The sequence below is a fragment of the Anas platyrhynchos genome, chromosome 8 (assembly GCF_047663525.1).
Source record: "Anas platyrhynchos isolate ZD024472 breed Pekin duck chromosome 8, IASCAAS_PekinDuck_T2T, whole genome shotgun sequence".
In the NCBI taxonomy this organism is placed as follows: domain Eukaryota; kingdom Metazoa; phylum Chordata; class Aves; order Anseriformes; family Anatidae; genus Anas; species Anas platyrhynchos.
In genome coordinates, this window is record NC_092594.1 from 38,969,841 (window position 1) to 38,996,062 (window position 26,222).

Consider the following 26,222-nt stretch of genomic DNA (forward strand, 5'->3'; position numbering starts at 1 on the left):
CTGTCCCATGAAAATACAAACAACGGCAGAGATGCTTGTGCCTGATGCAGTCATGCGCTGCTAGGATGCTAGGTTGGGGGGCTGCCATCACCATTTTCAATTTTAATTAATTTTTTAATTTAACAGTGATCCTTAGTGAGACTTTTCCAGCTGTTAAAAGGCGCCTCTGCAGCACGGAAACCTCACGACCAAACATTGCCATCGGTGGGTACTTCTGTCAGGATGAGATCGGTATTTGCAGTGTGGGGTTTGAGGATTTGCTCAACATTGTTTTTATTCTTTCCACTGCTCAGTAGCAGAGGTTATTAAGAACATCCTGTAAAATATTAGTTTTGGGACTCCATTTTAATGAATTTTTCCATGCTGGAAATAGATTAAAGACTCACAGAGTTAAAACCACTTCACCAGTTGAGGCCTTTCTGTCCATACAACTGCAGTTCTGGAGCAGATATAATTGTCTAAAATTATGAATTAATTACGGAACTTCTTATTTGTGCTTGAACTATTTTTTTTACATTCATTTAGGAAAGATTATGGGGTCATGGCTGGAGCAAAAGATAATATGTTAACTTTGGTTTTGAGCTCCTTGGCTCCTTGCTGGGGCCAAAGGGTCTGTGTCAGAGGAGGCACACCCAGACGTGTGCTGACCTCAGGACGGCTCTGAACAGCTCACGAGGACCTGGGAACAAATCCGAATTTGGGCTCTGAGCGTGTGATGCAGCCACAGAATCTGAGTGTCCTGAGCTGGAAGGGACCCACAAGAGTCACCAAATGCTCAAGTCCAGATGCTGTGGCTCTAGTGGCCAAATGTGAGTGCTGTAACAGGGAGAAGGGAAGATTACAATCCAAATATATAAAAAAGCAGAGCTTGTAAAGCCAAACAAAACTGTATTTATGCAAACCAACCATTTCCACAAGATCTTATGGATGCCAGGCGTGCACACTGGATGTTGTTTCTCACCATCCTGGACCACGAAAGAAGAGGGAAGGTTGTGAATTTCAAACCAAGGGCACCGCACCTGTCCTACGAAAGAAACCTCACAACTTTCCCTGTGTTTCAGTAGTTTCTCATGTCAATTTACATGACTTTCCATATATCCCATGGGAAGGGAGATAGCTGCCTCTCTTGTTATGCCTTTTTAAAGTAAAATAAAATGCAAATTTTGCTTGCTGAGCTGTCAATGGGGTGTAAAGAGCTCCCTCAGAGAGCTGGAGTTCCTTGAAACCAAAATCTTTCCCTTTGAAATGAGTGGGGAATCTCTTCACACAGAAACTTGGCTGTTAACGGCTTGTTTACAGAAATTAATGGAAACTTTGAGAAAGAAATTACTTCTTGTTCATAACAGACTCAGTCTATCTGTTCGAAGCAGAATTAGGAAGGAAATAATTTACCGTAGCTCACGCACTACAGCTGGAGCAGCATTTAGGGGGCAGCGCGCTTCTGGGGCACTGCTGGAGAGCCTGGGCCCCTGCTGAAGGGCACACACTGCCACCAGGGTCCCCGTTAGAATGGAAATTAAAGAAGAAAAGCCAGATGGGAGAAACCTGCCAAGTGCACTTGTGGGAGCTGATCAGAAGTGGTGCAACGTCTCTGACCAACAAGCCAAGCTGCTACGGAGCAGAAAGCAGAGCTCCCAGACACACACACCCCGCGTGCAAGTGCCCTGCAGAAACGATCACAGAAACTCCATCAGAACATGAGGTACGTTTCCATCTGCCTGCTGGGATCAGACTGACATGTACAAATGTCCCTGCTGTACCTGGCAGGACTCAAAATGGGCACGTGCGTGAGTGAGTGTAAAGGTGCAAGACCCGCGTCCACTTGTCAGATTGGTCATTTGGGGCTGGCCATCTGCATGTGCTTCCAGGCACCTGGGATGTAGTCAGGGAACCCCGCTGAATATTTAGCCACAATCTTGTATTGAATGCAATTTACTGATGATTTAAATAAAGAACAAGACAATTTCTTTGGGGAAATATGAATGTTTCATTCAATCTTAACCAAATCTTAACCAAAACCGTGTTCCTTTTTCAGGTTACAGAAGTTGTTTAAAAAGGACAGCTGAAGAAGCTGAAGGCATGAGGCACTGATTTCTAAAGAGTTATTCTAATTATCTGTTCCTGCATCTCATTAAAGGGGCTGTCATCCCTAATTCACCCCTTGGGCCCTATTGTGTGATAAGTAAATGACAAATATGACCCCATTCACGTAATGGCATTTAAATTTAACACTGACTTGAATGGGATCTGGATTTTATGAACTGCTTTCAAACTCTTGACAAAAAGGACTGAGTGCCTATGGGTGAAACCTTCCTGATTTCACTGTATTTGTGTGAACCCTGAATTAGTTCTTATCTTTCTGTCTCCCTAATTTGGGCCTGTATTTCTTTCATCAACATTATTAAAGTATTGCCTGTAGTCTATCAGATACAGAAATTGAATGTTTTAAAATCATTAATCTACAAAGCTGGTTTTGGTAGGAAAGCTTGTTAGATGTAATATACATAACGTTCATATTTTTTAAACAAATACTCTCTAAGTCTGATATTAGAAATAGCAAAAATTTGCAGCCTAATATTTCTGCTTATTCAGTCCCAGTGACAAAGGGGTGTATTTGTCTAAGCAAGCTATATAATCTTCAGCAAATTTTAAAAAGATCAGCACCTTACAAAATGTTTGAGATGAATACAGCATTGGGAAATAAATTACTCTAACATTTAAAGATTACATGTGCGATGCAAAACAATTCTTGTAAACCTGGAGTTGTAGGCATTCTTCAGGTGGCTTGCATTGAATATCTATTTGAATCATATTATAGCACAGCAGTATCTATATTGCTATATTAAATATTAATCACAATATTTATGTACTGATTCTGTTCTTCATTTCTATTCAGTCTGTGTCACAATAAAGAGAATAAGCCATCGAGGACAATGCAATAATGGTCTTATATTGAAAATACATCTTCCTGGAAAAGCCCGATTCAATCAGCCACCTTCTTATCAGCCTTCTGAAAGCCAGCGGAGCAGTCCGAAAGGCAGAGGCAATTAGTGCCCCATTATTTAATGCGGTGTTTAACACCGGAGTTATTGCATGAATGGTGACACAGAGGTGTCTGCAGAAAATTGTTTAACTTAAGGAGAGGTTTTAATCTGAAAAGAGATGCAGGAAGAGACTTATGGCAAGTACTTTCAAACTGTGAAAACCTTGGGCAGGACTCACAAGCTAGCGGCGAGGCGCTTCCCCCCCGCTTGCTCTTACCACACGCACGGGTTTTGAGGTATTTCTGGGCAAAGCACTTTAACACATTCAGTCCGTTCAATTCACTACCAAAACAAAACAATGTGTTTCCTTTGAACTATTTCAAACAGAAAGATTCTTTTTTCATAAAACAACTCTTATTATATAATGGAAGTTCTGTGTTAATTATCTTTATTTTTCCCCCCAAGGATCTATTTTACATAACAAAGCAAATCTGCCAACTTTTAAGGAAATTTTCCAGTTTTCTCTTACAGATGATAGAAGGGGAACTAATATATGTAAAAGGCAAAGTGGGGATCATTAAAACTTCAGGCTAAGTAAAATAAGAACATTTCTGAATCCTAAAGACAACAAAACAAGTAATCTGTTGGGGACAATATAATAACTGCCTTACATTTCTGTACTTTAGGCCTTAGTATTATAAAGCATTACAAGTAAGCCAAAATTTAACTATATTTTTTTTTCTCTGTAATGTCTTTAGCAGTACTGGCCCTGAGGTAGGTTTAAAAATCACAGGCTTATGAATGTGCTTGTTTTATCCAGTTCCTAAAGTGCTTTATAATCCATTCAAATCTGGGCACTCAAATTCAAGTTCACAACTCTCTTGTTCATTTTTTTTTCTTTCTCTTTTTTTTTCTCTTTTTTTTTTCTTTTAAATCAACACATTAACCCAAAGCGATGAATGTTCAAAACATCACATGTGAAAAGAATGCCAAAAATACATCATAAATTAACAAATTTTGTATGTGCATCTCCTTGAGCACAGTTTTCAAAATTTACCCATGGGGCTAGGCTATTCTATTTGCAAAAATTCCTAAGCCATTATCTGAATAGCTAGGATAAAGGACCTGTGAGCTGTAGTATAATAGAAGTTAGAGTCATATTATAGGATTGCATAAAAAATCAAAGCTATACAGTTTTCATTTTGCTACAGAGTTTTCTTGTGTGGTGTGCAATATATTATATCTTGTACCATTTATTATCCTTGTTACTTGATCATAAATTATAATATACAAGAAATACAGCCCCAGTAATTTACGTCGTACAGTTTCTATTACATGGTTCCTTTAAGGAAAGTCTTCAAAATACTTCTGTGAAGGATTTGTTCCTATAAATGAACAGTTAGTGTTATACGACTTGTTCTTCCAAGGGAACAACATATCACTTAGTCACGCTGGATAAAGGGAGATAAAATCCTGAGGTATATTCAAATCCTGAGCATTATCTGATGGAAGCATAAATGTGAATGTAAGCCCTTTAAAAATTAAATGGTTTTACTAAAGTATTGAAGGATAAAGATGTGAACCGTGACTTTAGGGTACAGGGACTATCTATATTTTCGCTTTGTAACCAAGTGTTTTGCTGGATATATCAGATGGAATTAAATATCACAGAAGAACAACAACACGTATACTTCTTCAGATCTGGATGAAGCCGGGGTTTTATCTTTCTGCCTTTCTCCCCTTTACTGCTGCTTGGCACTTCCCCTGTCCCCGCAGTGACTGCTGCTTGTCTTTGTCACTGCTCACTGGGTGTAAGGTGGAAATCCCAAAGGGCATCTGGCTGCAACTGTAACTCGCCAGAAGCGGGGTTTATGTCAACGACTCTCCTTCATCACTCATTTTATTGAAAAGATGCTTATATATCTGGATGAATAAAAAAAACAACTCACCAAACTCAGCGCTGTGTTAGATACTCGGCTCTGCTGCCCTTTGAGCACACTGCACGGCACTCCAGAAAGTTGTAAAATTAAGCATTTGCAAAATCAGTGCAAGAACGGCATTTTCATGCCTGTTTGCTTCAAAGGAGGCTCTGATTTTGCTAATTGCCTCAAAGAGGTCTTCGATTTACTGTTTGCTACAAACAGGATTCTAATTTAGTTTATCCTGTGAGCCTGCAGCTGCATTTGAGTATGGCAGTACTTGGGTCTCGCTGAACTTTTCTGCTGAAATTGGTTCCCTCGGTTCTTTGTATGACATGGTTTTTTTCTTTGTAGACTGGGCTCAGTGCTTGCAGTAGACCAAGACTGAGACGTAGTGGCCTTTGACATAGCCACCTCTCCTGGCAGGAGAGCCAAAAATATTTTCTTAGTGAATATATTCCAAAACTCTATATCATCACTGTAAGTATCAATAGAAAAGAGAATAATTAGGATTATTCTCTACCATAAACCCTGAGTGTTAACAAATACATTTTAAAAACTTCTTTCCTTTGTTCTTTCTGTTAAGGGATTCCAGATTAATTCATGCTTGCAGTCACTACTGGGCTGTTTTTTGCAACTTGTTAACAATATTATAATTACCGTTTCATATACCACATGCAGGCCCTTTCCAGATGAAACCTGCAGCTGTTTGGTTACACCGGGGCGGTCAGTACAAACGGGACGGTCAGTACAAATGGGACGGTCAGTACAAATGGGATGTCCTTGCAGTTATTCTGCATCTAATGCTCCTTTGTTACCTAAGGACTGAGACATACTGAAACTATGAGTCATTTCCCTGAAATATTTCCCTATTTGTAAAATCCTTGCTCAGATACATTCCTATCAGTCCTGCAGATACACTGTACCTGTAAGAGAGCCTTGAAGGCGATGGGGAGGCGGGAGGTCATGCAGGGAGCGCTCAGCCTGGGGGGCACGCAGGCTCCAGCTTCCCACGCCGCAGCACTTTGGAAAGGGCAAAATCCTCTCCCTGCTGCCAGCTGGAGAGCAGAGCAGCAGAAGCTTCCTCTGCTGAGGGCCCAATTTAGAAAACTAAACCCTCCAAAATTAGACCTCAGTATGAAGGTATCTCAGATGGTGGAATTGGGAACAACAGCATCTTTACTTCCCCCACAGAGACTGCACCATGCAGCCTCAGGTCAGGTAACCTCTGCATTCGCTGGCCCAGAATAATCTGATCCATAAAAGCTGTAAAGTTTTCTTTACATCTTTATGAAAGCTGTACAATGAAAGATGAACTTTTTCAAATGGAGATTTTCCAGGCAGGAAACACTTAAGCCGTGTCCTTTAAAGCTTTCTTTCAAATTCCTTACCGTTCGGTATTACAGTAGCGATCTGTGACTTCACTTTCCAGGTTTTTTCCTAAACTAACACCGGGAGTTCTGTTTAAAGACACACATTTATTTTGCTCTTTCCAACTGGTGGATTTTGCTGCTTTAGAACATCGTCACCATCCTCCTTCCCTTGCTTAAGCCAGAAAACCAAAATTAATCTGCAGAGGATTCCAGAAAGAAAAGTGTATGAGAAGGAACCGCTTCGATAAATCCTCCCCATGCTTGTTCATTCCTGGCAATTCTCTCATAACTATGAATCCAAGAAACTCCTTGTACAAAATATTCCTCTTCTGTAGGTTCCCAGTTCATAAAGGCATGCAAAGATGTAGCACCAAGTAAATTCAAAGGGAAGAACCACATCCTGATACACTGGAGGTGGGATTTAAAGAGCTAATTCACCATTATTATTTTTTTGTTTAATTAAATCACCTGTGCAATGCAGAAAAGTTTGCCGTAGCTCAGGGAAAGATGTATGAACATGCAACAGAACCAGATGCAGCAATATCCTCGGCAATGGACGCAAATATCCTCTCTGCACTGTTTAGTACTGTGGGCAATTTTTTTATCCTACCGGGTTTCACCCAGTGATAGATCAGACAGCCTCCACATAAAAACCTTACAAAGAAGAGCATGACACTTATATGTATTTTTTTCAAGACTGATTATCTTGCAACTATAAACACCTGCAGATATTCTGTAATTAATGGAGAAAGGTCATATCTTTATTTAATATTCTGTGTGTATGCTTATGGATTGAGATCCCTGTGAATTTCTAGAAAGCTGCTGCAGTTTTGCAGTGCAACCTACGGCTGCCTCTGAAGCAAAGGGAATTCCTCTTCTCAGCCTAAACAGTCGTTTTCTTTGACAGAATCTCCAGTTGTTCGAGTTCATGTATTTTACTGTCGTCTGGTTTTCCTAATGAGATCTTTCCACCCCTTCCTGTATATGGATTTCTATTAATGGACTGGTCACTGGAGGTAGAATATTTTTGCCTATGTATAATTTATTCAGCTTTATGAAATACTCTGGTATGCTACGAGGTCATGCATCAGCTTTTACTAAAGCAGAGTTAGCTACAAAGGATATAAATCACCGTCCTCTGCACTGTTCTGGATAATAATGCCATCTCTCAAGGATGTCATTAATTTAAAAGCAGGTACACAAGCTCCGCAATTTCCTTCACCCAGCCTATGGCTGGAAGCAGAGCAGCAGCATGCAGTGCAGGTTTAAATGCTACGTGTTGTATAGAGAAATAAAAGACAAACACGTTCTGTCTGCCATGAGCATCTCCAGCATTAAAGATGGAAATGCAGCACGGAGCATCCAGCTCCTTTTATTGCACGTATCCGATCAGGGTCCCCCAAGTTTACTCCTCGTCACTGCTTACAACCCCCATCCCATTCCTACTGGTGCTTGGCCTAGTTTCATTCCTACAGCTGATGCTTCTGCAAAGAAAAGCAGTGTGGGAAGAGGCTGACAAAGAAATATGAATTGCAAAGCATTTAGAACAACAGCCACAAGGCAGCCCACGCCCCAAACACCTTCCTGCTGGCCGGCACGGCCGGGCTGGGCTTCCTTGCCCGGTGAGCATCGAGCTCCAAAGGTGATGTTGGGGTGGGGGGCGAGGTGGGAGGGAATAAGAAAACCTTGCAAACTGCAAACCTGGCTTGGTGCTACAGAAATAAGGCTGACGGTGGTACTTTTAGATAACAGTCCATTTTAAAGGAGAACGCTGCTGATGCAAATCTAACACACTTAAGACCAGAATTTTGCTGATGCTTCACTGAGGCACTCTGAACGATCCAGAAGTTACAGCACAAATTGCCTGGCATTTTGGCTCTGCGTGTTTGGGTGACAGGCCTTTGAGCCCAGCTTACACCCGTGGTGGCTGCTGGCAGCACTCCCCAGAGCTCCCCGCTCTGTGTGTGCGCACAGCTCGCTCACAGCCCTTGTGCCCCCGCCTCGGGCAGACGTGCACGGCGTTCCCCACGCAGCAATGAGGAGCACGAGCAGCACCTCGCTGCCTTGGAAGGTGCAGCACGGTGATGCCACAGTGGATCTGGGAGAAATGCTGCCTGTGGACCCCTGTTAGGTCAGAGAGGAGGGATTATCTGAGAACCACACCGGTGTGAGGGACCGTGCTCCTGCCTCCTCAGAAGCAAGCGCGTTGCCCGGTCCCATCTAATGCTGTGCACAGCCCTTGCTCGTCCTGGCTTTAACACTGCTGCAAGTGTTAGCAGATACAATGCTGCTTCTGTAGCTGTGTGCAGACACAGAAGCAAAGTAAAGTATATCGGCAAAGACTGTACAGGGACAAATAAAATAAAAATGGTAGAGACTAATTACAGCTGTGTTCCTCAGAGAAGACAGCTTGATTGTTTAAATTTCATAGAAAGGGAAATCTAAAACAGATCTGTCAACAACTTTCTGAAGAGCCCAAACTACAAGTCATTTCACGCTTTTACAGATTTTACTGTCTAATTATTCCAATAAGACTAATGCTTAATAGGGTTTCAAAATTCCAGACAGTAATTTCAATGTTTTTAGTTTTTTAAGCGCATTATATCGACACTTACAACTGGTTGGGTTTAGGGCACAACATTTTTACCTGTTAGAAAAGCAAAAGTTATGTGCAGAATTACAGTCAGTAAGTAGAAGAACTTTTGGACTGGAAGAGAGCCAAATCTTCTACTTCTGACTTCTAAACATTCGCTACCGACACGCACTGCTAACACAGCGATCCCTCGCAATTACAGAATCTTATCTGTTATGAAAGACAAGTATACAAAATATCCCTCCATATTCAGCCTTTATATTCACCCTATTTGTACTGAACGATGCCATAATTCAACCTAAAATCTGAATACAACTGCTGGGCACATAAACACCACGTGCATATGCTCAAGCACCCCAGTACAGCCATTACTAACAGATGGCATTAAGGCACAAGGACTCTAAAATCTCTTCCTGCCAGTTATCTGGTGTATGACTGTGGACATGTCACTTAAAAATAAATGTGGATGAAATATCCACCGATTTTATTTATCTCCACCAATGCCCTGCTGGCTGGATTTTCATATTGCTAAGCATCATAAGTGCAATTTCATGCTGTGAATTGTGCCCATTTTCATTCTCTCTAGTCTGTAATGGTCCCCACTCTTAAAATGCAAGATAATACTTTTCTCTCTTTAGCAGTAGTTATATAAATTTAATCCTAGTTTAAACAGAGTCCAGCTATAAAAGGACAGTCATTATTTATTTGTTGACAATGCATTGATTTTAGTCCATAGCTAATGTAAAAAACTTTTCACTGTATAAGTTTCCAATATGTCTGATCAGTACAGCGCAAGAGACCGAATTTAGAATGATTTGAGAGCAAATTCAGAACAGTGACAAAGTCAAGCAAAGAGCACCAGGAGCTGGAACGTGACAGGGTGCACAGCTGGCAGCCAACTGCCTGCTTTTTGAAGAAGTAACAAAAAGTTAGAGCTATTATTTCTACCATGTTGCATTGCTCTAGCAATGGTTCCCTAAAAGAAATTACTGTCAGCTTCTTTATTTTTACCCCATTTCCAGCCTCTCTCTCTTGGTCTGCACTAAAAAGTGAGAAGCAAAGCTGGGGTGGAGGCAGGAGGGCTGGAAGACGCAGGGCAGGAAGGCGCTAGCAGCAGCATCCTTCTGTAGTGGTTCTTGCAAATCTTCTTGGATTTACAGCTTGAACCTTTTGAAATGCTTTGGGCACTGGTGAATTTAGGCAGGCTGGGATTGTCCCCGACTGGCTGACCCCACAGCTCCAGGCCGCCGGGCAGCAGGGGCTGCACGCAGGTGGGAACCAGAGCCAGAGCGGCAGCTTGCAGCCTCCACGGGGCACTTCAGCAAAGTGATGTGTTAATGAAAACTTGCACCTAGGTTTTCAGAATTTCAAAAGGTGAAGTGTTATAAAGGTTTTTGTTTGTTTGTTTGTTTAATTAGACTAATTTTAATTACATACAAATGCCCATAATCACCTGCACTGGTACTAGGAACACTATTCCCAGTGTTTACAATTACAGTTCTTTGACCTGCAGTATAGCCAGCTAAGCAGTTTAAAAGGTAACGTGGAATTTCATTACTGCAGCAAAAGACTGGGTAATTCTCCAAGTCTTTGCTGTTAACCAGTCAATGTCACGGTATACAACAACACACACAAAATTGGTTCTGCCCTCAGGTTTCCATGGTGCTCTTATCTCTGGCTTTAAGAAGTTTGCAGAAGGTGTGTCTCATTTCCAGGTTTGCCCTGCCCGCTACCATCCCTGCCAAGCAGGACGGGTGCCACTGTCCCATCCTCAGCACCCGCACCCGATGCCAAACAGGAGCGCAGGTAAGGGCCAGCAGCCCCCTGCGCCCCTGCCCTGCTCCCACAGCCCCTGCCCTGCTGGGGGCTCGTGGCCACCCCTGCACTCCAAGCAACAACTGCAGGATTTTGGCTAACGTGACAGAGGGGAAGCATGACTTGGCTGGCACCTAGATTCCCACAGAGCAAATCTTCATGCTGTTGAGGTGCCGTTTAATTGCATTTGTGGTAAAATGAATCATCTTTTGTGCCCTGGAGCCTTGAACAGTCTATTTGTTACTGTAAATGAGCGATGGGTTCTAAAAGTACATGTGGACAGAGCCTGATGTCCACGGAGGCACGATCCTCTCCATCATCCCTCAGCAGCACCAGAAGACAAGTGATGCTGCAGGGAAAGCCTCACTCTTTGGGAAGCAGGGATGGGGACCATAAATTCAGTTGCCATTTATTTCACTTTTTAAACATTAACGGAACTTGACAAAAGATTTTTATCAGATTATCGTATTTCAGCTACGATATTTGGTATGTCAGCTGCCATTAGTTTTAGTCAGTCTAAGAGCACGCTGCTGACAGAGGCCGTTCCCGCAGAAGTGCCCAGCACCCAGCAGGCAGGCGCAGGATGCTTGGACATGGCCCAGGGGCACCCACCTGGGCCTGGGAGCGAGGAGCAAACCACATCTACCACCCACCCTCACGGCACAGTGCTCTTTGAGGGGTTGCTCCATTTTACCGTTTCTCTCCATTCCATCTTTACTGAGGTGGATTTCATATGTGGATCAGTTCCTTTCCTAGTTTGGAATGAGCAGAATGCTGGAAGTAGCACCTTGTAATTGCTATGCAGAATGCTGTGCAGAAGAACTTACTGAAAACCTTACCATGCCAAAGTTTTCACTCTAAAAATACTTTTATATCTTTTCTCCTCAACCACATAGAAACAGAAGATAAGGATTTTCCAAAATGCTTAGAATTCATCTAGGGAAAATAAGTGTTTTTGCAGCCTCCTAGTTGAACTTCACTAAACATTTAGATTAAAGTCCTTTCTGCAAGAGAAAACAAAAAATTCTAGATGTAACCTGCACCAGGTGGGATAATTTCCACATATATTTAACTTTCTGTCTTTGTTAACAATGCTCCAAGGAAAAAATTAACTTTAAAACATGGGACACCTTTTTTCTCCTGTCAACTGACAGTCTAGAACTACAGAAGCGTAAATAACAGGAAATCCAATGAAAAAAGAATCAGATAAATCACAGTAATCACAGTGATCACAGTGACAGGCAGCAGAAAGCTCAATAAAATATTACACTGTTTACTCAGGGTAGAGACTACCAAAGCTGCTTGCAGTGTTGCAATGATGGTAATGAATAACAAAATAATTACCATCTCAGTTTTTCCAGGCCAGCCCAATTGCCTTTAATTGAAACAACAGGACTGTGAAGAGGCATTCAGAGAAGGAATAATAGAGCCTGTAGGAACAACAGTCAGAAGAGCATGTGCTTACATGTAACCAAACCCGTCAAAGTGTTATAAGCCAGATTTTACATCTTTAAAATCTCCTGTACTTCATTGCTGTTATGAAATAAGGTTCTGGAGGATGTGTTCAAATGAACTTGCATTTGAATAAAGTAATTGTAATTAAAGTCTCGGCATTGCCACAACCTATTTTCAGCTGATGATTGTATTTCTGAGGTAGTATGACCAAAAAAAATGAGCATTTTAATTTTAGTCTTCGAAGCGACTCTTGACAGAGTATTGACTCTTGAGTGAAAAAGACCATCAGTGTTTGTGCTGCGAAATTCTGTGGGAGCAGCACATTGGGTGACAATGAAAGCTCCCAGAGTGGGCAGCCCTGGAACTGGCTCAGCGTGCCAGGCACTGCCAAGGGGCATTAACCTGGAAATTGCCTTCATGTGTACCAAGTCAAACACTTCCAGCTGCAAATTCCTTGACAAAAAGTCTTTTTGTTGAGATGGGGAAGAGTAGGGAGGTCAACGGCACTTTCAGTAGAAATAGGAAGAAACTAAAAATCTGGGTGCAGCTCTGGGTGCCGCAATATGAGAAGGACATAAAACAATTAGGCAGTGTCTAAAGGAGGGCTATGAAGGTGGTGAAGGATGTAGAGGGCAAGATGTGTGAGGAGCAGCTGAGGCCTCTGGTGTGTTCAGCCCTGAGAGGAGCAGGCCAAGGGGAGGCCTCATGGCGGCCTGCAGCTCCCTCACGAGGGGCAGGCGCTGAGCTCTGCTCTCTGGGGACAGCGACAGGACCCGAGGGGACGGCATGGAGCTGGGACAGGGGAGGGTCAGGCTGGGGGTTAGGGAAAGGGTCTGCACCCGGGGCTGTGGTCAGGGCACCAACCCTGCTGGAGTTCAGGAAGCGTTTGGACAACGCTCTCAGACACAGGGTCTGGTTTTTGTGTGGTCCTGTGTGGAGCCAGGAGTTGGATTCAATGATCCTTGTGGGTCCCAGTTTTTATTCACACCATCCACTTCAGTTATTCTTATGCAAAGCTATGGATTTGCCCTGTGCTTGCTGTAATGCTGATAAGCCCCAGAAGACAACCGCCCCACAGCGCTGACACAGCCAGCAGCTCCCTTTGATACATTCTAAGCATTCCGAATTCGCTGTCTCTCTAAAAGCCTTTTTAAAATCTTTCCTTCAAAAGGGTTTGTCATTCTTTCGACAAGTTGAGTGCCACACAGCTTTTCCAGCTGGCTGTTTTTGCTGTATTTGGGGTGATCTCGTGCTCACAGAGCTCCCCAGGCCGCGGCCACGGGGCTGCTCACAGCCCCCTCCTGTGCTGTGGAGGCAGCGGTGGGCACCCTAACTAAGCTAACTGACTCCAAATGCAGAATTTAATCATCCACATTTTTGCCCTTCGCATTCAATTACTATGCTCATTAAACTAAGCTGTGCGTTTTTGCTTTACGCCTTATTTTTCCCTTCTCCCTTCTGCTTCTGGCACTGTTGCATAGTGCAAGGAGCTGCTGAAAGTCACCTTGGGCTCTGCTGGACACATCTTTTGTAAGGCTCTCACAGGTCACAAAACAACTCATTCAAATTAATTCAAATGTAACAGAACTAATATACTTTGGACCAGAGAGCAAATGATTATTTTGTGTTGATTATCCTTTGCCTGCAGATTTCAGAAGATGGAAATTTCAGGCTTATAATGGAAATTCAGTTGCAGCCGTGACTGTAAAGCAGCTCCAACATCACAGAATTATGAGTTTCAGACTAGTAGAGCCCTGCTGTACTTCAGATAAAATATTCCCGATTTACATCCTGGTAAATGAGATCACCTGCTAATGCAAACATTTTCTATGATTTAAGGCTTTTAAAGAAGGGTAAAAGCCATACGTACCCATCTCAGAGCGAACGAGCCCCTGCAGCTCATTTGAATGCCCTGAGCTCTATGAATGTGGGAGGGATTGAATGAATGGATGAAAAATACAAGAACTGGAGAAAATGTCCTGATCAGTCATTAACGAACTCTGCTGCGGATGCAGCCGCTGGTAGCAGCCAGCCCCACAGGTGGGTCCGGGAGCAGGCGGTGTGGTCAGCGGTGGGGCTCTGCAGCTGAGCCCCTGGGTGAGCCACCCCACCCCTGCAACCATGCCTCTGGGCCTTTTTCTTCGTGTGCTGAGCAGGGACAAGATGATAACAGTGGCTGGCACTTGTGAGTTAATTTTATAACGAAAACTGACATCCTACTCGAGTGCTGGCAATTTAAAAGAGTAATGGATTGTCAGTTTTAGCTGGAAAGTGGTTGTTATATGATTTTAGAAGTCTTTTGCATATTTATTTTGTCCCACTTTAAATAAATTTGGGTAAGATTTATCTCGTTAGCTCCAAACGCAAGTCCCTCTCGGCCTGATTGAGGAAACAAATTAGACTTTGCAAACATTGCAAAGACTAAATCAATACATTAATATTTAGGGGACATTAAGGAGGTTTATTAAACAGAAAAAGGGCCTTGAGTATTACTTTGGAAATATTATACATGTTTAAATCAAAAATATAGGTTGTGGTTTCTGACTGAATCTATAAATTGCATTTGCATAGACAACTGAATTATTTACACGCACGGAGTTCCAAGCACAGACAGCGCACAGGCACGGGATGCCAGGGGCAGCACAGGAGCACGGCAGCAGCTTGCATGCCCCGGGGCTGCTCCCGGCGTGGTCCCAAGAGCATGGTGGACCCAGAGCATACCAAAATCAAAGTTAGGGCCTCAAGAGACTACTGTAGGAGACTGTTTGTGTCCCCGTCTCTGCAGCGTCAGCACTTTGGTGCCCATGGAAAGCATTGACGTGTCATCAGTGGGGCTGCTACGCCCCCACTGATGGGGTCGAAGGCGTTGGGTCTTGTAGTGGTGCAGTCCTTCAAGCTGTACGTTTGTCCCACTGTCCTGGGACCCACACCACACGTATTATTAAATGTCACGAAATTCCCTCCCAGCCCTTATTTTGCTATCTTGAGCGCAGCAATCTCCTCTGGTGTGTCCTGTGTTCCCCAAGGAGCCCAGAGGCCCTCCCTGGGTGTCAGGGGGTCACACACGGTGCCCCCCATCACCGATGGCCAGCACGGCCAGCACCACATCCTGACACCTGCACGCGGGTGGCAGTGGGGCTGTGACCTTCGGCTCAGCTTGTGGGCAGAATTAACTCTGGGGGCTGCTGGTAAACGTGTCTTAGTATTTCTGCACCTTGAAGGGGAAACACAGCTCGGAGGATGCAAGCTAAACTTTGATAGAATAAATGTCAGATTAGAAATGGCAGAAATGGCAACCTTTCCGTAGGAAAATTATGGGCAATGTAGTATGGTAAGAGGTATTTCATTTTTTGACTTAACTACAGCAAGCTCCTGATATTTAAATCATCTGCAGTTCACGACTCTGCAGATCAAGCATCTGGCTCTGATGTAGATTAAGTTGATTACAAACTCCTACCTTCTAAACTTTTAATTAATTACTTCATAATTCTCACTCCCATTTAATAAGGTCACCGAAATAAAGTTAACTGGATTATCTTCCTCTCTTTCATCTGTTTTTTCTTTCACTGATGTAAATGGGACTAAAGACACATTAGGCTTTTTTCTTTCTTTAACAATTATCTCAAATAATTCTCATGGCACAAAAAGGTCTAGCTATGCAATAAGTAGCACTGATCTAAACTTGACCTGGAGGTCTCGCTACAGCTTTGTGCAGGGATTTGGCAGGCTGAAGTTCAATGTCAGGCTCTGCTGGTGGCCAGCTCACCAAACCCTGCCGGGTCTCTCCCTGTGTTTGCACATGGGGCAGGGATGGAGTGGCACCTCCTTACCTTCAGCTGTTTTACTGATCATCTCACGGCATGGGAATTTTTTGTGCACAAGATCTGTGGTTTAACCTGTGAGTGTACAACATGTGGTCCAATGCAGCCAAAACTATGTTTGGGGATCCTCTTGTAAAGTGCCAGAAAACAGATAAAAGTGGAAGTAATGGAGGCGGGATGAATTTATTGAACGTTCGTGCCAAGGAAAACAAAACAGGAACCATCCACAGGCTTAGCCAGGGAGGCTGGCAGAAATGCTGATTTTGTGGCTTGGACCTCTTTACCTTTCTGTGTTTTACTCATGGAAATTAAGACATCCTTAACCCACTAAAATGTATTTATTCTCTGAAACATTTAGATAAATAAGATCAGAAACTGTCAGCCCAAATAGCAGAGTAGAGAGTATTCAAAACGAGAGCTACAGGATCTGTGTGTATAGAAAGATCTCACCAAAGAGAAAAAGAGAGAGAGAAGACAGAGAGGGAAGCAGAGTTGGATTTACACAGCTTTTGAAGTGGAGGTTTCACAGCAAATAATTTTTCAGTCTGGAGTTTAACCTATTTGAGAGCTTATGATCAGACATAAGTCTTTATTCATTTAATTTACAACCCACTGCATACACCCCTGGCTCCTCCAGTTCTGCTATTTTCAGAAAGAGAATGTCTTCTTTCAGTGTTATTCGATGGAATACAGCCTGTAGGGCAGAGGAATTTTAAAGGGCTAAGTCTTTGCTTTTAAATTTTTCTTTGCTCCTTTATTTCATGTGCCGCTCCAGATCTGCTGCTGATCATTTATTCACAGTGTAAATGGAAACCCAGCCCTTTGACTGAATGATTTTACTTTGGCTAAAGATGTGCTTTTCCCTTCATTTATTTTTCCCCACTAGCAGAAGTTATTTCTAATCTTTCAATACGAAGTCATGAACAATATAAAGGGGAAACATAAAACTGCCCCCATAAAATGTTATTATGTCATCCCTGCGAACCCCATTCTGGAGGAAAGCACACATAAGCTACAGCACCAATTAGCTGTTTGATGTTTCCTTTACAGCCTCAGTTACTTTCAGACAGGTCTGTCTCCATCTCAAAGGACACATAAATCTCGTGCCGCACCTCCTGAGCCCCGGCACAGGGAAGGTGAAGCAGGAGCTTTGTTAGCAGCGCAGCCATGGGTGACCCGCTCCGGACGCTGTGCGTGGGCACGCTGTGGTGCGGGGCTGGGACGCTGAAGGCAGCAGCGAGCACGAGTGCAGGGCTTGCAATTACCTAAGTGCTATTAGCTAAGTGATAATGGCACAACACAGGAAAAAGTAGTTGGTGATTTTTTTCAGCTTTGTCTTGAAAATGGTTCTCTTGTTCTAGCTGCGATTCATAGAGCTGCTACTTCTTTCTTACATAAAACTGAATTAATATTGAAGAAATTGAATATATACACAACTGAAATAATAATTGATGCTGTCACAGCTTCTTCATTTCAACTTCCCAACCCAACTGCTTATAAAGAAATCCGTCTGTGTTCCCTGAAGCCCCCATATAAGCAGAACACACACAGGTCTTCACAGAACAGCTGCCTCTGAGGAAAAGTTGTAAAAATGACTGAGTGATGGCTTTCTGGCTCTCCTGATATTCTTTATGCCACAACTACCCTTAGCGCTTACAAAGTTAGAGTCTAACATACAAACCGTCGGGGTCTGAAGGTCCAGCGGTTAAGAATAATTAGTCCGAGAAGCATTTCATACGTGTTACTTGTAAGGGATTCTGGTGTGCCATATGGATTAATAGAGATTGCCATTTCAATTCTTCTGTTTTATATTCATTGCTTTATTACTCATAAAAATGCAAAAGAAAATGTTAATGATGATTACACCAAAGACTAATAAATTAAAGCCTTAGGTTATACTTTGCATTTCTGAAGATATAAATGCAATCGCTTAATAATTATGCATATTTTAACTATTGAGTTATTATTTCTCTATATTTTTGCAGTTAGCCTAATTAATTTTAAGCTCCTGTTTATATGTTTTATAAATGCAATTAATTTCCAACTATTTTTTTAGCCCCTTGTGCGAGGGCATTAACTATTACAAAGATAATCAGAACTAAGAATTGTTCACCCTGGAACAGCGCTATCAATACTGCGTAAAGCTGACACCCCTGTTCTGCAGCGCCTGTAACAGAAAACCATCTCCTGGAAATAAATGGACTTCTCTACTTAACGATATTGGGATCTTAGTCAGTACTTCCGTGAGAAAATTGCGGTCTTGTTGAAAGAAAAACTACGGATTTTTATGTTACAGCAAAATCAGCTTACATTTGTCTTAACTTGTTTATTTTGGTCTTAATGAATTGTGCATTTATATTTTTGAAAGAAACCTGCTTTACTCACTCTCATTTGGCTGATGAGTTAATTCTTGCTGTTATAACCGTGTTTGTGATGGCACACACTCGAGGTGCTCAGATGAATTACTCTGCCTTTCACACACCAGCTGAATGCAGACAGCCGGGTGAGAGCCCCGGGGACAGGACGCCCACCCCATGGCCATGCTGAGGGTGATGGGCACAGCCAGAAGCCCCCGGAGCCGTGGCTCACCGCTGGCATGCAGCACGGCCCTGGCACTGCTCCTGCCCGGCCCCGCTCTTATTTCTGAACACGTCTTGGCAGCACGAAGACAGTGGGGTTGTTTCTGGCAATACTGGGTTTCAGTGTGACAATGCAGAGGCTGGAAACCTTCTCCCAACTCTCTACATGAGCATGCACCCATACACGATGCCTAGGCTGAGCACAATGCAAAGCAACCACATTTTGAGCCACACAGGAGACTACAGCAAACGGAGAGACACCTGCACAATACCATTCCAGGGAACAAAACTGCTGTACTTGTGTTTTCCTTTCGTATTTTTGCCCTCCACATAACAAGCATGTTCAGGTATTTTTCATTAAACTGTGCACTGAGACAGCCATCATGAGCTACAACAGAGCACGTCTGTTTTGAAATGGCCTGCTAGGACTCCTGGCCACTTCTAGCCCCCAAAGGAATGACTGCAGCTGGGGATCTGCTCCCCCAGCAGAGGCTGCAGGTAAACCAGGCAATGTCAGAAATTTTACCAAAAACGGGCAATCAGAGCTAGCGTCAACTGCTGAACCATTCAGTACTATCTATTTGTTGGGACCTGGAACCGACTGTCAACATACATTCCAATTTTATGCATGACCAGTGAAGGGCAGGTAGACTTAAATAGATCAAAGATTGGATTGCGAAAACACTTTCTATAAAATATATACAGTCTGTGGCTGCATATACCAAAAAAAAAAAAGTGCTTAGCTAGCTTTTCCCATCTATAAACACAGATTTTTCTAGTACATTTTCCATGACAATTTGCGATTAGTTTAAACACATACCTTGTACAGTTAAGTGCACCTGCATGGTTCTCGGAGTATGCTGAGTTTGCACAGAGCAGGTGTAGGGACCGTCATCTGTCACATCCACGTCCTGTATCTGCAGGCTGTATTCTCTTCTATTTGCTGTCGCGATTGAAACTCGGGGATCTACTGACCACTTATCACTTCCAGCAAAAATAATACTTGACCGATTCAGCCAGGCACCTTTTGACGCTCCATCTTCCAAATAACACCTGGGGAAAAAAAGTGAAACCATTAAGTACACAAATCTAAACATTTTCAAACACCATTAACCTGCCATTGATTTTTTACACTGAATACAGCTACAGTACCTTAGACTTGAACCAAAATACATGAGTCATTTGTTAATTCGCAAATCATCATAAAACCAAAAACCGATCTTACAAGCAGGCAATAAACAAATAAGTCTTTCGCTATGTTCTCCCTGTCTGATTTCCCTGCTGTGAGTGCTCAGGGCAGCAGCAGGGAGGAAGCCTCGTTTTTTCCTGAGCTCAGCTCAGTGCCTGCCTGTCGTAGCCCACCCAGGGTCAGCCCACGAGGACCAGCCGTGGGCCTGTGCAGAACTGCTGTCCTTCTCCTAAGACGCAATAAACTTCTGCTCATTTAGTTAAGGAACCAAAAAACTTTCTCCACCAAAAATTATAATGACACCTTAGAATGTAAAAAATGTCTTTTTCTTCTCAACAGAGAAGAAATTGCTGATCTCCTGCTCAGGACATCTTGTTTGAAGTAAGCGTGCACTCAGTTAGCACGGAGTTTCCTGCAGACAGCAATGAAAGCTAAAGCATAGTTCTGCTACAACCTTTTTAAGACATTTGTGGTATGGTAGTGACACAAGTAAGCGTGATTTGTTTAAAATGCCATTCTTTAGCTTTTGCACAGTTATTGTTTATTAGCACAATTGCATGAAACACGGTGTTCTTAGGGGCAGAAGACTCGCCTTAATCAGAGCCCGGGGAGTACCGACACCGTGCAACAGACGCAGCTGCACCCCAGACAGACCCCTTTCTTTCTACATTGTAGTTCAGAAGTATTCCTCCAGAAAGACTTTTTTTTTTGACTGAGTAAAAAGTGCAGCTGTAGAATGAAAATACATCTATCTGAAGAGTTTGACAGCATTTCGACACAATACCTCAGGGGTTTGAACACGGCACTGGAGATTGCGAGGGAATTGTGAGCTGAATGCAGCAGCCCCGGTACTGCCAACTGTCCAAAAGTAATCAGTTGGAAAATACAAAGAACAAGGTGTATTGAAAAATCTAATCCGTAGTCCATTTCACCATCTGTAGAATCAAATCCCAGTAGGACTATTAAAGGTCAGTGCTAATTGAAAATCTTTTCTGTAGATATGCGACCAAAAAAGAAAACCCAAGCCAACATGCTAGCATAACGGCAGTACAACCTTCTCCTAAGGTAATTAGGCCCTGCAATATACTGCTGTTGTCAGTATTTTGTGTCATGCGTTAGGAAACATTTGCAATTTCTCTAAAATAGCTTTTCCTCTCATATTGCTCACTTACACGCTGGGACGAGAAGAAACGCACTCTTAGGGATACCACAACGGGTCCCTGACAAGTCCCAGGGGCAGGGCATCCAGCACAGTTACTAAAACTTGTAATAGCAGGAATAAGGAAAGGATAAGAAGGAATCAAGGAAGCGGGTAAGAAGCTAGTGAGGAATTCTGACAGCATTTCTCAGCAACTGGCTCTCGAGTAAGAGGCGAGCACCTAGCTGGGAAGGGCAGCTCGCGCCTTCCCTGCCTGCAGCCGTGGAGGTGCGGGAGCGGCAGCACAGAGGCACGGATCCTGATGGCTTAGGGCTTGGATTAATCCTTCTGAAACATCTGGAGAGAGCCTGGGGACATCGGTGATGGGTGGGAGAGCGGGAGGCTGGGCAGCGTTCACAGGCACTCGGCAGTCCCAGGGGCACTGCGACATGTGCTAGGGCAGCGCCGTCTGGGTTCCACCCGGCTGCAAATAATGATGAGCAAAGGCTGTCTCCACTAGGGATGCACTCTTGAACTGCAGTCGGAGAGATGATTTCTGTGAGCCGCAAGGAAAACACATGAAGGAGCAGAGAGCCAGGAAAGAAAGCATAATGACGGGAAGAAAACCATTAAATACCAGCAAAGCACAGGCTGTGCAAAGTACGGGAACACAGCGAGAAGGCAGGCACTGGAGATACTGCAAGTACCTCCTGGCCACAGGCAAGGAAACACCAGCTGCAAGAAGCGAGTGAGGAGACAGGAGGTGAGACCTGAGCAAAAGAAATCAGAGCTAGGTTGGGCAGCAAGCACAGGGAAACAAGGCTGGGAGAAGCGTGCCCAGGAGGAGCAGCTTGGACCTGGATCGAGCAGTGCCCAGCAGCGCGCCGTACGGAGCAGGCAGAGCACCTGACGGGGTCCAGGGCAGGGAAAAGTCAGAACGGATCCATGGCTGAGAGCAGGAAACTGCAAATCCAAAAAAAAAAAAAAAATGTAATAAAAAGGTACTATGTGACTAGAAAATAATCACCATTATCTACATTTAAGGAAATGGGGAGAGTGAATCAGGCAAATGTTAGGCTAACCACTGGGACCACAATGGAAGTCAGGGCTTTAAAATGACTTCAAAAGTTGAAGGAAAGTAATTCAAAGTGCAACAGACTAATGGGACATTTTTATTTGATAAAGAGGTTCTTTACATGAAGGAAATCCAACAGCAGAAGATAATGCAATAAATCTCTTTGATAAAACATTAAAATAGTGCAACTATGGAAACTGTTAAATAGAAGAAAATGGTGATTTAGTAGCTTAAGCATATGGTGGCATTGTTTAAAGGGAAAAATGACATTCCCATTAGGAATAAGAAACTAGAAGCATCGGGCTGAAATTCTTCACAAATGGATCATGAAAATAACTATTCAGTCATTTAATTAATGATCTCAACATGGAATCTGAATAGAAAGATAACTCTGATAGCAGCTGCGTGCGGCACGGGGTAAGGAACCAGTTCATATAGCGGAGAATTGGGATGTCAGAGGGAAGCATCGCTTTGAGGACAGAGCTCAGCAGAAACTTGTGAGTCCCTGCAGGAGTTCTGTGGGCTCTGGACTTGTTCTACAAGTGCAAGGAGCTGCTCTGAAAGTCCTCCAAACGCTGACATATTGATGAGAGCCAACAGAGGGTTGGGGTGAAGCAGGGAAACCTCAGACCTTCCCCGGTATTTCTACAGCGCGTTTCTGCAGCAGCTGGGTGCAGTCAGTTACTGATGGGTGTTTCTGGTGGTACAATTTCACTTCACACTGGCGCTGACATTTATTTATGTGTCACTGTCCCCCTCCACCATGCAGGAAGGCACTCTCACCACGATGAAGCCAACCCCTCCTTGCCCAGCACACAAAACAGCCTCACAAGTGCCCCGCTGCCTGGGCAGCTCGTAAGAACAAATGAGCTTGGCTTAGGAAGAGAAGGGCTCACAGAAGTTGAGATTTGTGGTTAAGAATTAACGACAGAAGCAGGATTCCCATCAGATTTAAAGCGAGCCCCAGGACGGTGGCTGCTGTCCTGGCTGGGAGCAGCACGGGTCCGACCGAGCCCAGCCTCCCGAGCGCGCTGCCCATGAACACTGCCCGGGGGTGTCGGGGCTGGCACGCTGAGAAAAGGCAAAACGGAGCAGCACAGAGGGCAACGTGGGACCTCTTGCTGTTTTATCTGATACACAAAAGTATTTTACGTGCAATAGCTTTGTAAAACAAAGAAGCTTTGAGTATTAATGCCTGTACTCTCCTAGTGCAGGGGTGTCGTGGATAGAGGTGAAAACCTGATAAAACCAGCTGTCTTTTATGCAGTGCTAATTAACAACAGGAATGCAGTGTACAACTGCGGTGTAAAACATGAAAACCGAGTGATAAAGATGGAAGAGAGTTTTAGTTGTTGAGGAAGACTTTCAAGTTTGATGGAAAAAAAAAAAAAGGTATTTCTACAAAAGTAACAAGGAGAAACCATTTGGGGCTCTTGTTCAGACTGTCTGAGCATGTTGGGTTGTGGAAGCACACCGGGTCCAACAGAAGATGCTGTTCAAAAGGGCTCGGATACAGGTCCTTCCCCAAACAGGCTCCTTCAGTACCCCAGAGCAACCTTTTCTCTACATTTACTCAGAACCCACACATATTCCCTAACCCTGTGAGAATGAGATGACGTGGAAATGTTGCAGAATTTGGCAGAAATATTTTGCACAGAGTAGCCTTTGAATTAAATAGCAGCCAACGTGCAGTATTTTCCCAGTACGCACGCAATACACAATGGATTAAGTGCATATTTACTCCATGGAAGAAGCAATCAAATGATTCATCTCAGAAATGTTTTCTAATCTAGCCAATTTTATCCCTTTCTGTGTACAAATCACTTCTCATTTCTGAAAATGCATTTATGGCTCCAAAGTGTCCTGCAGGCAGCTTGGATTGCACATTCGCCCAGGCGTGGGACCGGGCACTGCAGCAAAGCTTCCGCTCTCCACACCTAATTTCAGGGGAATGAGGGCGACAAATGAGAATTTTTTTCCCTTTAAATGAAGGATTGGTCCCCAGTTTTTCCATGCATTTATAATTTTCTACTAAAGAGCAGTCTTTCCATACCCCAAATATGGGGTGTAACCAGCTGACTTTGTATGGATGAATGTTTGCAAAGAACCACCAGGAACAACAAAGCTGTCGCGTCCTGGGGGCAAGGCGTGGGCAGGAGGCAGCAGGGAGGAGACAGGGGCCTCCCGGGGGAAGCCAGCGAGAGCTGTGGGAGGTGAGTTGGGATGGGGCACAGCGGGGAGCTGAGCCAAGCCTTGGCCTTTGGACTGCAGCAGAGCACTGGAGCAAAACGTGATAAAAAGCCTCAAAGAGGAGTCGCCAAGCTAAGCTTTACAAAAAGCCTAAAATTTGGTTTTGCGCTGTGGGAAGATTTGCCCTGGAGGCTTGCAGACCTTCCAGGGACCTGAAGCACACCCACGAACGTTTTCAAGAGAGTGTGAGCAGAGGGCTGCTTCCATGCAACACTATGAAGAACTGGGAGCCTCCACTGTTCCTCGGGATTAGCCCAGTCCTCCAGCGAGGAGCCCGACTCCTGCTCAGCACCTTCTGGGTCTACGAGCAGCAGATGTGGCACCCGATGAGGCCGGAGCCCCACAGGCCAACCCCACGGGAGGTGCCCGATGCCCCCTCCTCACCTCTGCCTCCATTCAGTCTCCCTGCGCATCACGGCAGCACTTCGCCAGCGCACATTTTCAACTCCATGCACAGCACCGATTATTTTTATAAGTTAATAATAGCATAGGAGTACAATTAAGGAAAGTGTAACAATCTTTGAATAAAAGAGAGTTTTGCTCTTTTTACCTTTACATTGCTTGGAAAATTATCGATTAAATTACAGCTGAACGCAGAAGATATTTCTTCTATTTCTAAACTTAGAAGATTGGAAAAAAACAATTTATTTTGTAACTGATGATGGTAATCAGAAATTCTCTACTCAACAAGCATAAAAAGCAGATTTTAATGTTAGTTGTCATGCGGATGAAGGTATTTTACAATGTTTCTAATCATTATTAATGGGGATGATCTTCTGTAATTTGTAAGCACAGAGAAATACAGTCTCACCCAGTTTCCTCAAAGTTTTTAATCCTCTCTTTTTGATGCCTCCCACTTCCCCAGCTCCCCAGTCCATTATTTCCCAATAATGAAAACACAGACCTATTAATCTCCGTAAAAGCATCCCTTCCCACTTCTTTAATTAGGGCTGTGCACGTCCTTTTCCACGACTGCCCCCAGGGTGCCGTAGTGGAGCTTGTGCCCCTGCCCCGCACACCCCGTGCCCGGGGCACACACACACAGCCGGCCTGCCCTGCGTGTGCCTGTCCCCTCTGCTCATCTCCGAACTGCCCTAAATGCACGGTCTGGGGCTAAATCTGCGTGGTGCTTGGCCAGTACTTAAAAATTAGAAAAAAAATCTTCATTAAGTAAGACCAAAAGCCACCATTATCCCCAGTCCTTGTGCAATTACTTACTTGACCTGAATCGCACAGCCGCGGATAAGAACCCTACACGCTGCCCTACAGGCCTGCAGCTGAACGCAGGCCCCGAGTGCCTCCCCGTGGTGCTCCCACCCCCCGGCCCTGCTGGGGGCAGCTTGTGGCACCCCGGGGTGCTTCCTCGATAAATCCCCAGCAGCAAGGCCCCAGGTGGGACACGAACCGCTCGTGTGTAGGCTGCCTGTCTGCCACCAGCAGTCCTGCTGCCGTCTGTGTGGCAAGGCCCATGGCGTGTACCTAGAGCCCCGGGATCCTTCCTTTTTCCCCGAAAAGTGAGAAGGATTTGACGTGAAGGATGCCTGCAGTGTGCTGTGAGCGCTGCTCTGGGTGCCAGCTCCCTCAGCAGCCGGCAGCGTCCCCCTGCCAGCAGCCGGCGGTGGGCGAGCTCTCACCGTGGGGAAAGCAGGTGTGAGGCGCTTAATGGAGCTGTTATTGCTTACTGCAGCATCTTTTCTTCAGTGAAATTGGTTTAGGCACTGAGCTATAGCTGCTTTTCATTCAAAGGGAGCCTTTCTGCAGAACGCAGGAAACCTCTGCAAAAAGCAGCGCTGCGGAAATGTCCCGGCCTTACCGGGGCATCGGCCGCGGGCCAAGCGGCAGGGGAGGGGAGGGGAGAAACAGGGGGTCAGGGATGGGCCGGGGAGGACATCAGAGAAGCAACATCTTTCCCCAAGAAGCTACACTATTTCGGAAACATGCAGATGTTAAAATATCCTGCAGAGGGAGACTGTTGTGTCACCAATGGCTGGAAATCTGCAGACGGTTTCTGGAAAGTCTGATAAACAGGAG

At 44.2% G+C, this 26,222-nt stretch overlaps 1 protein-coding gene across 3 annotated transcripts in view; it reads right to left on the bottom strand.

The window, feature by feature from the left end:
- Positions 1–26,222, bottom strand: part of NEGR1 (neuronal growth regulator 1) — a 261,319-nt gene that overhangs the window by 132,882 nt on the left and 102,215 nt on the right. For all 3 annotated transcript variants that reach the window (XM_027463717.3, XM_027463719.3, XM_072041506.1), the window contains exon 2: positions 19,360–19,592. In XM_027463717.3, the coding sequence (XP_027319518.3) occupies positions 19,360–19,592 (233 nt within the window). The remainder of the gene's footprint in view (positions 1–19,359; positions 19,593–26,222) is intronic.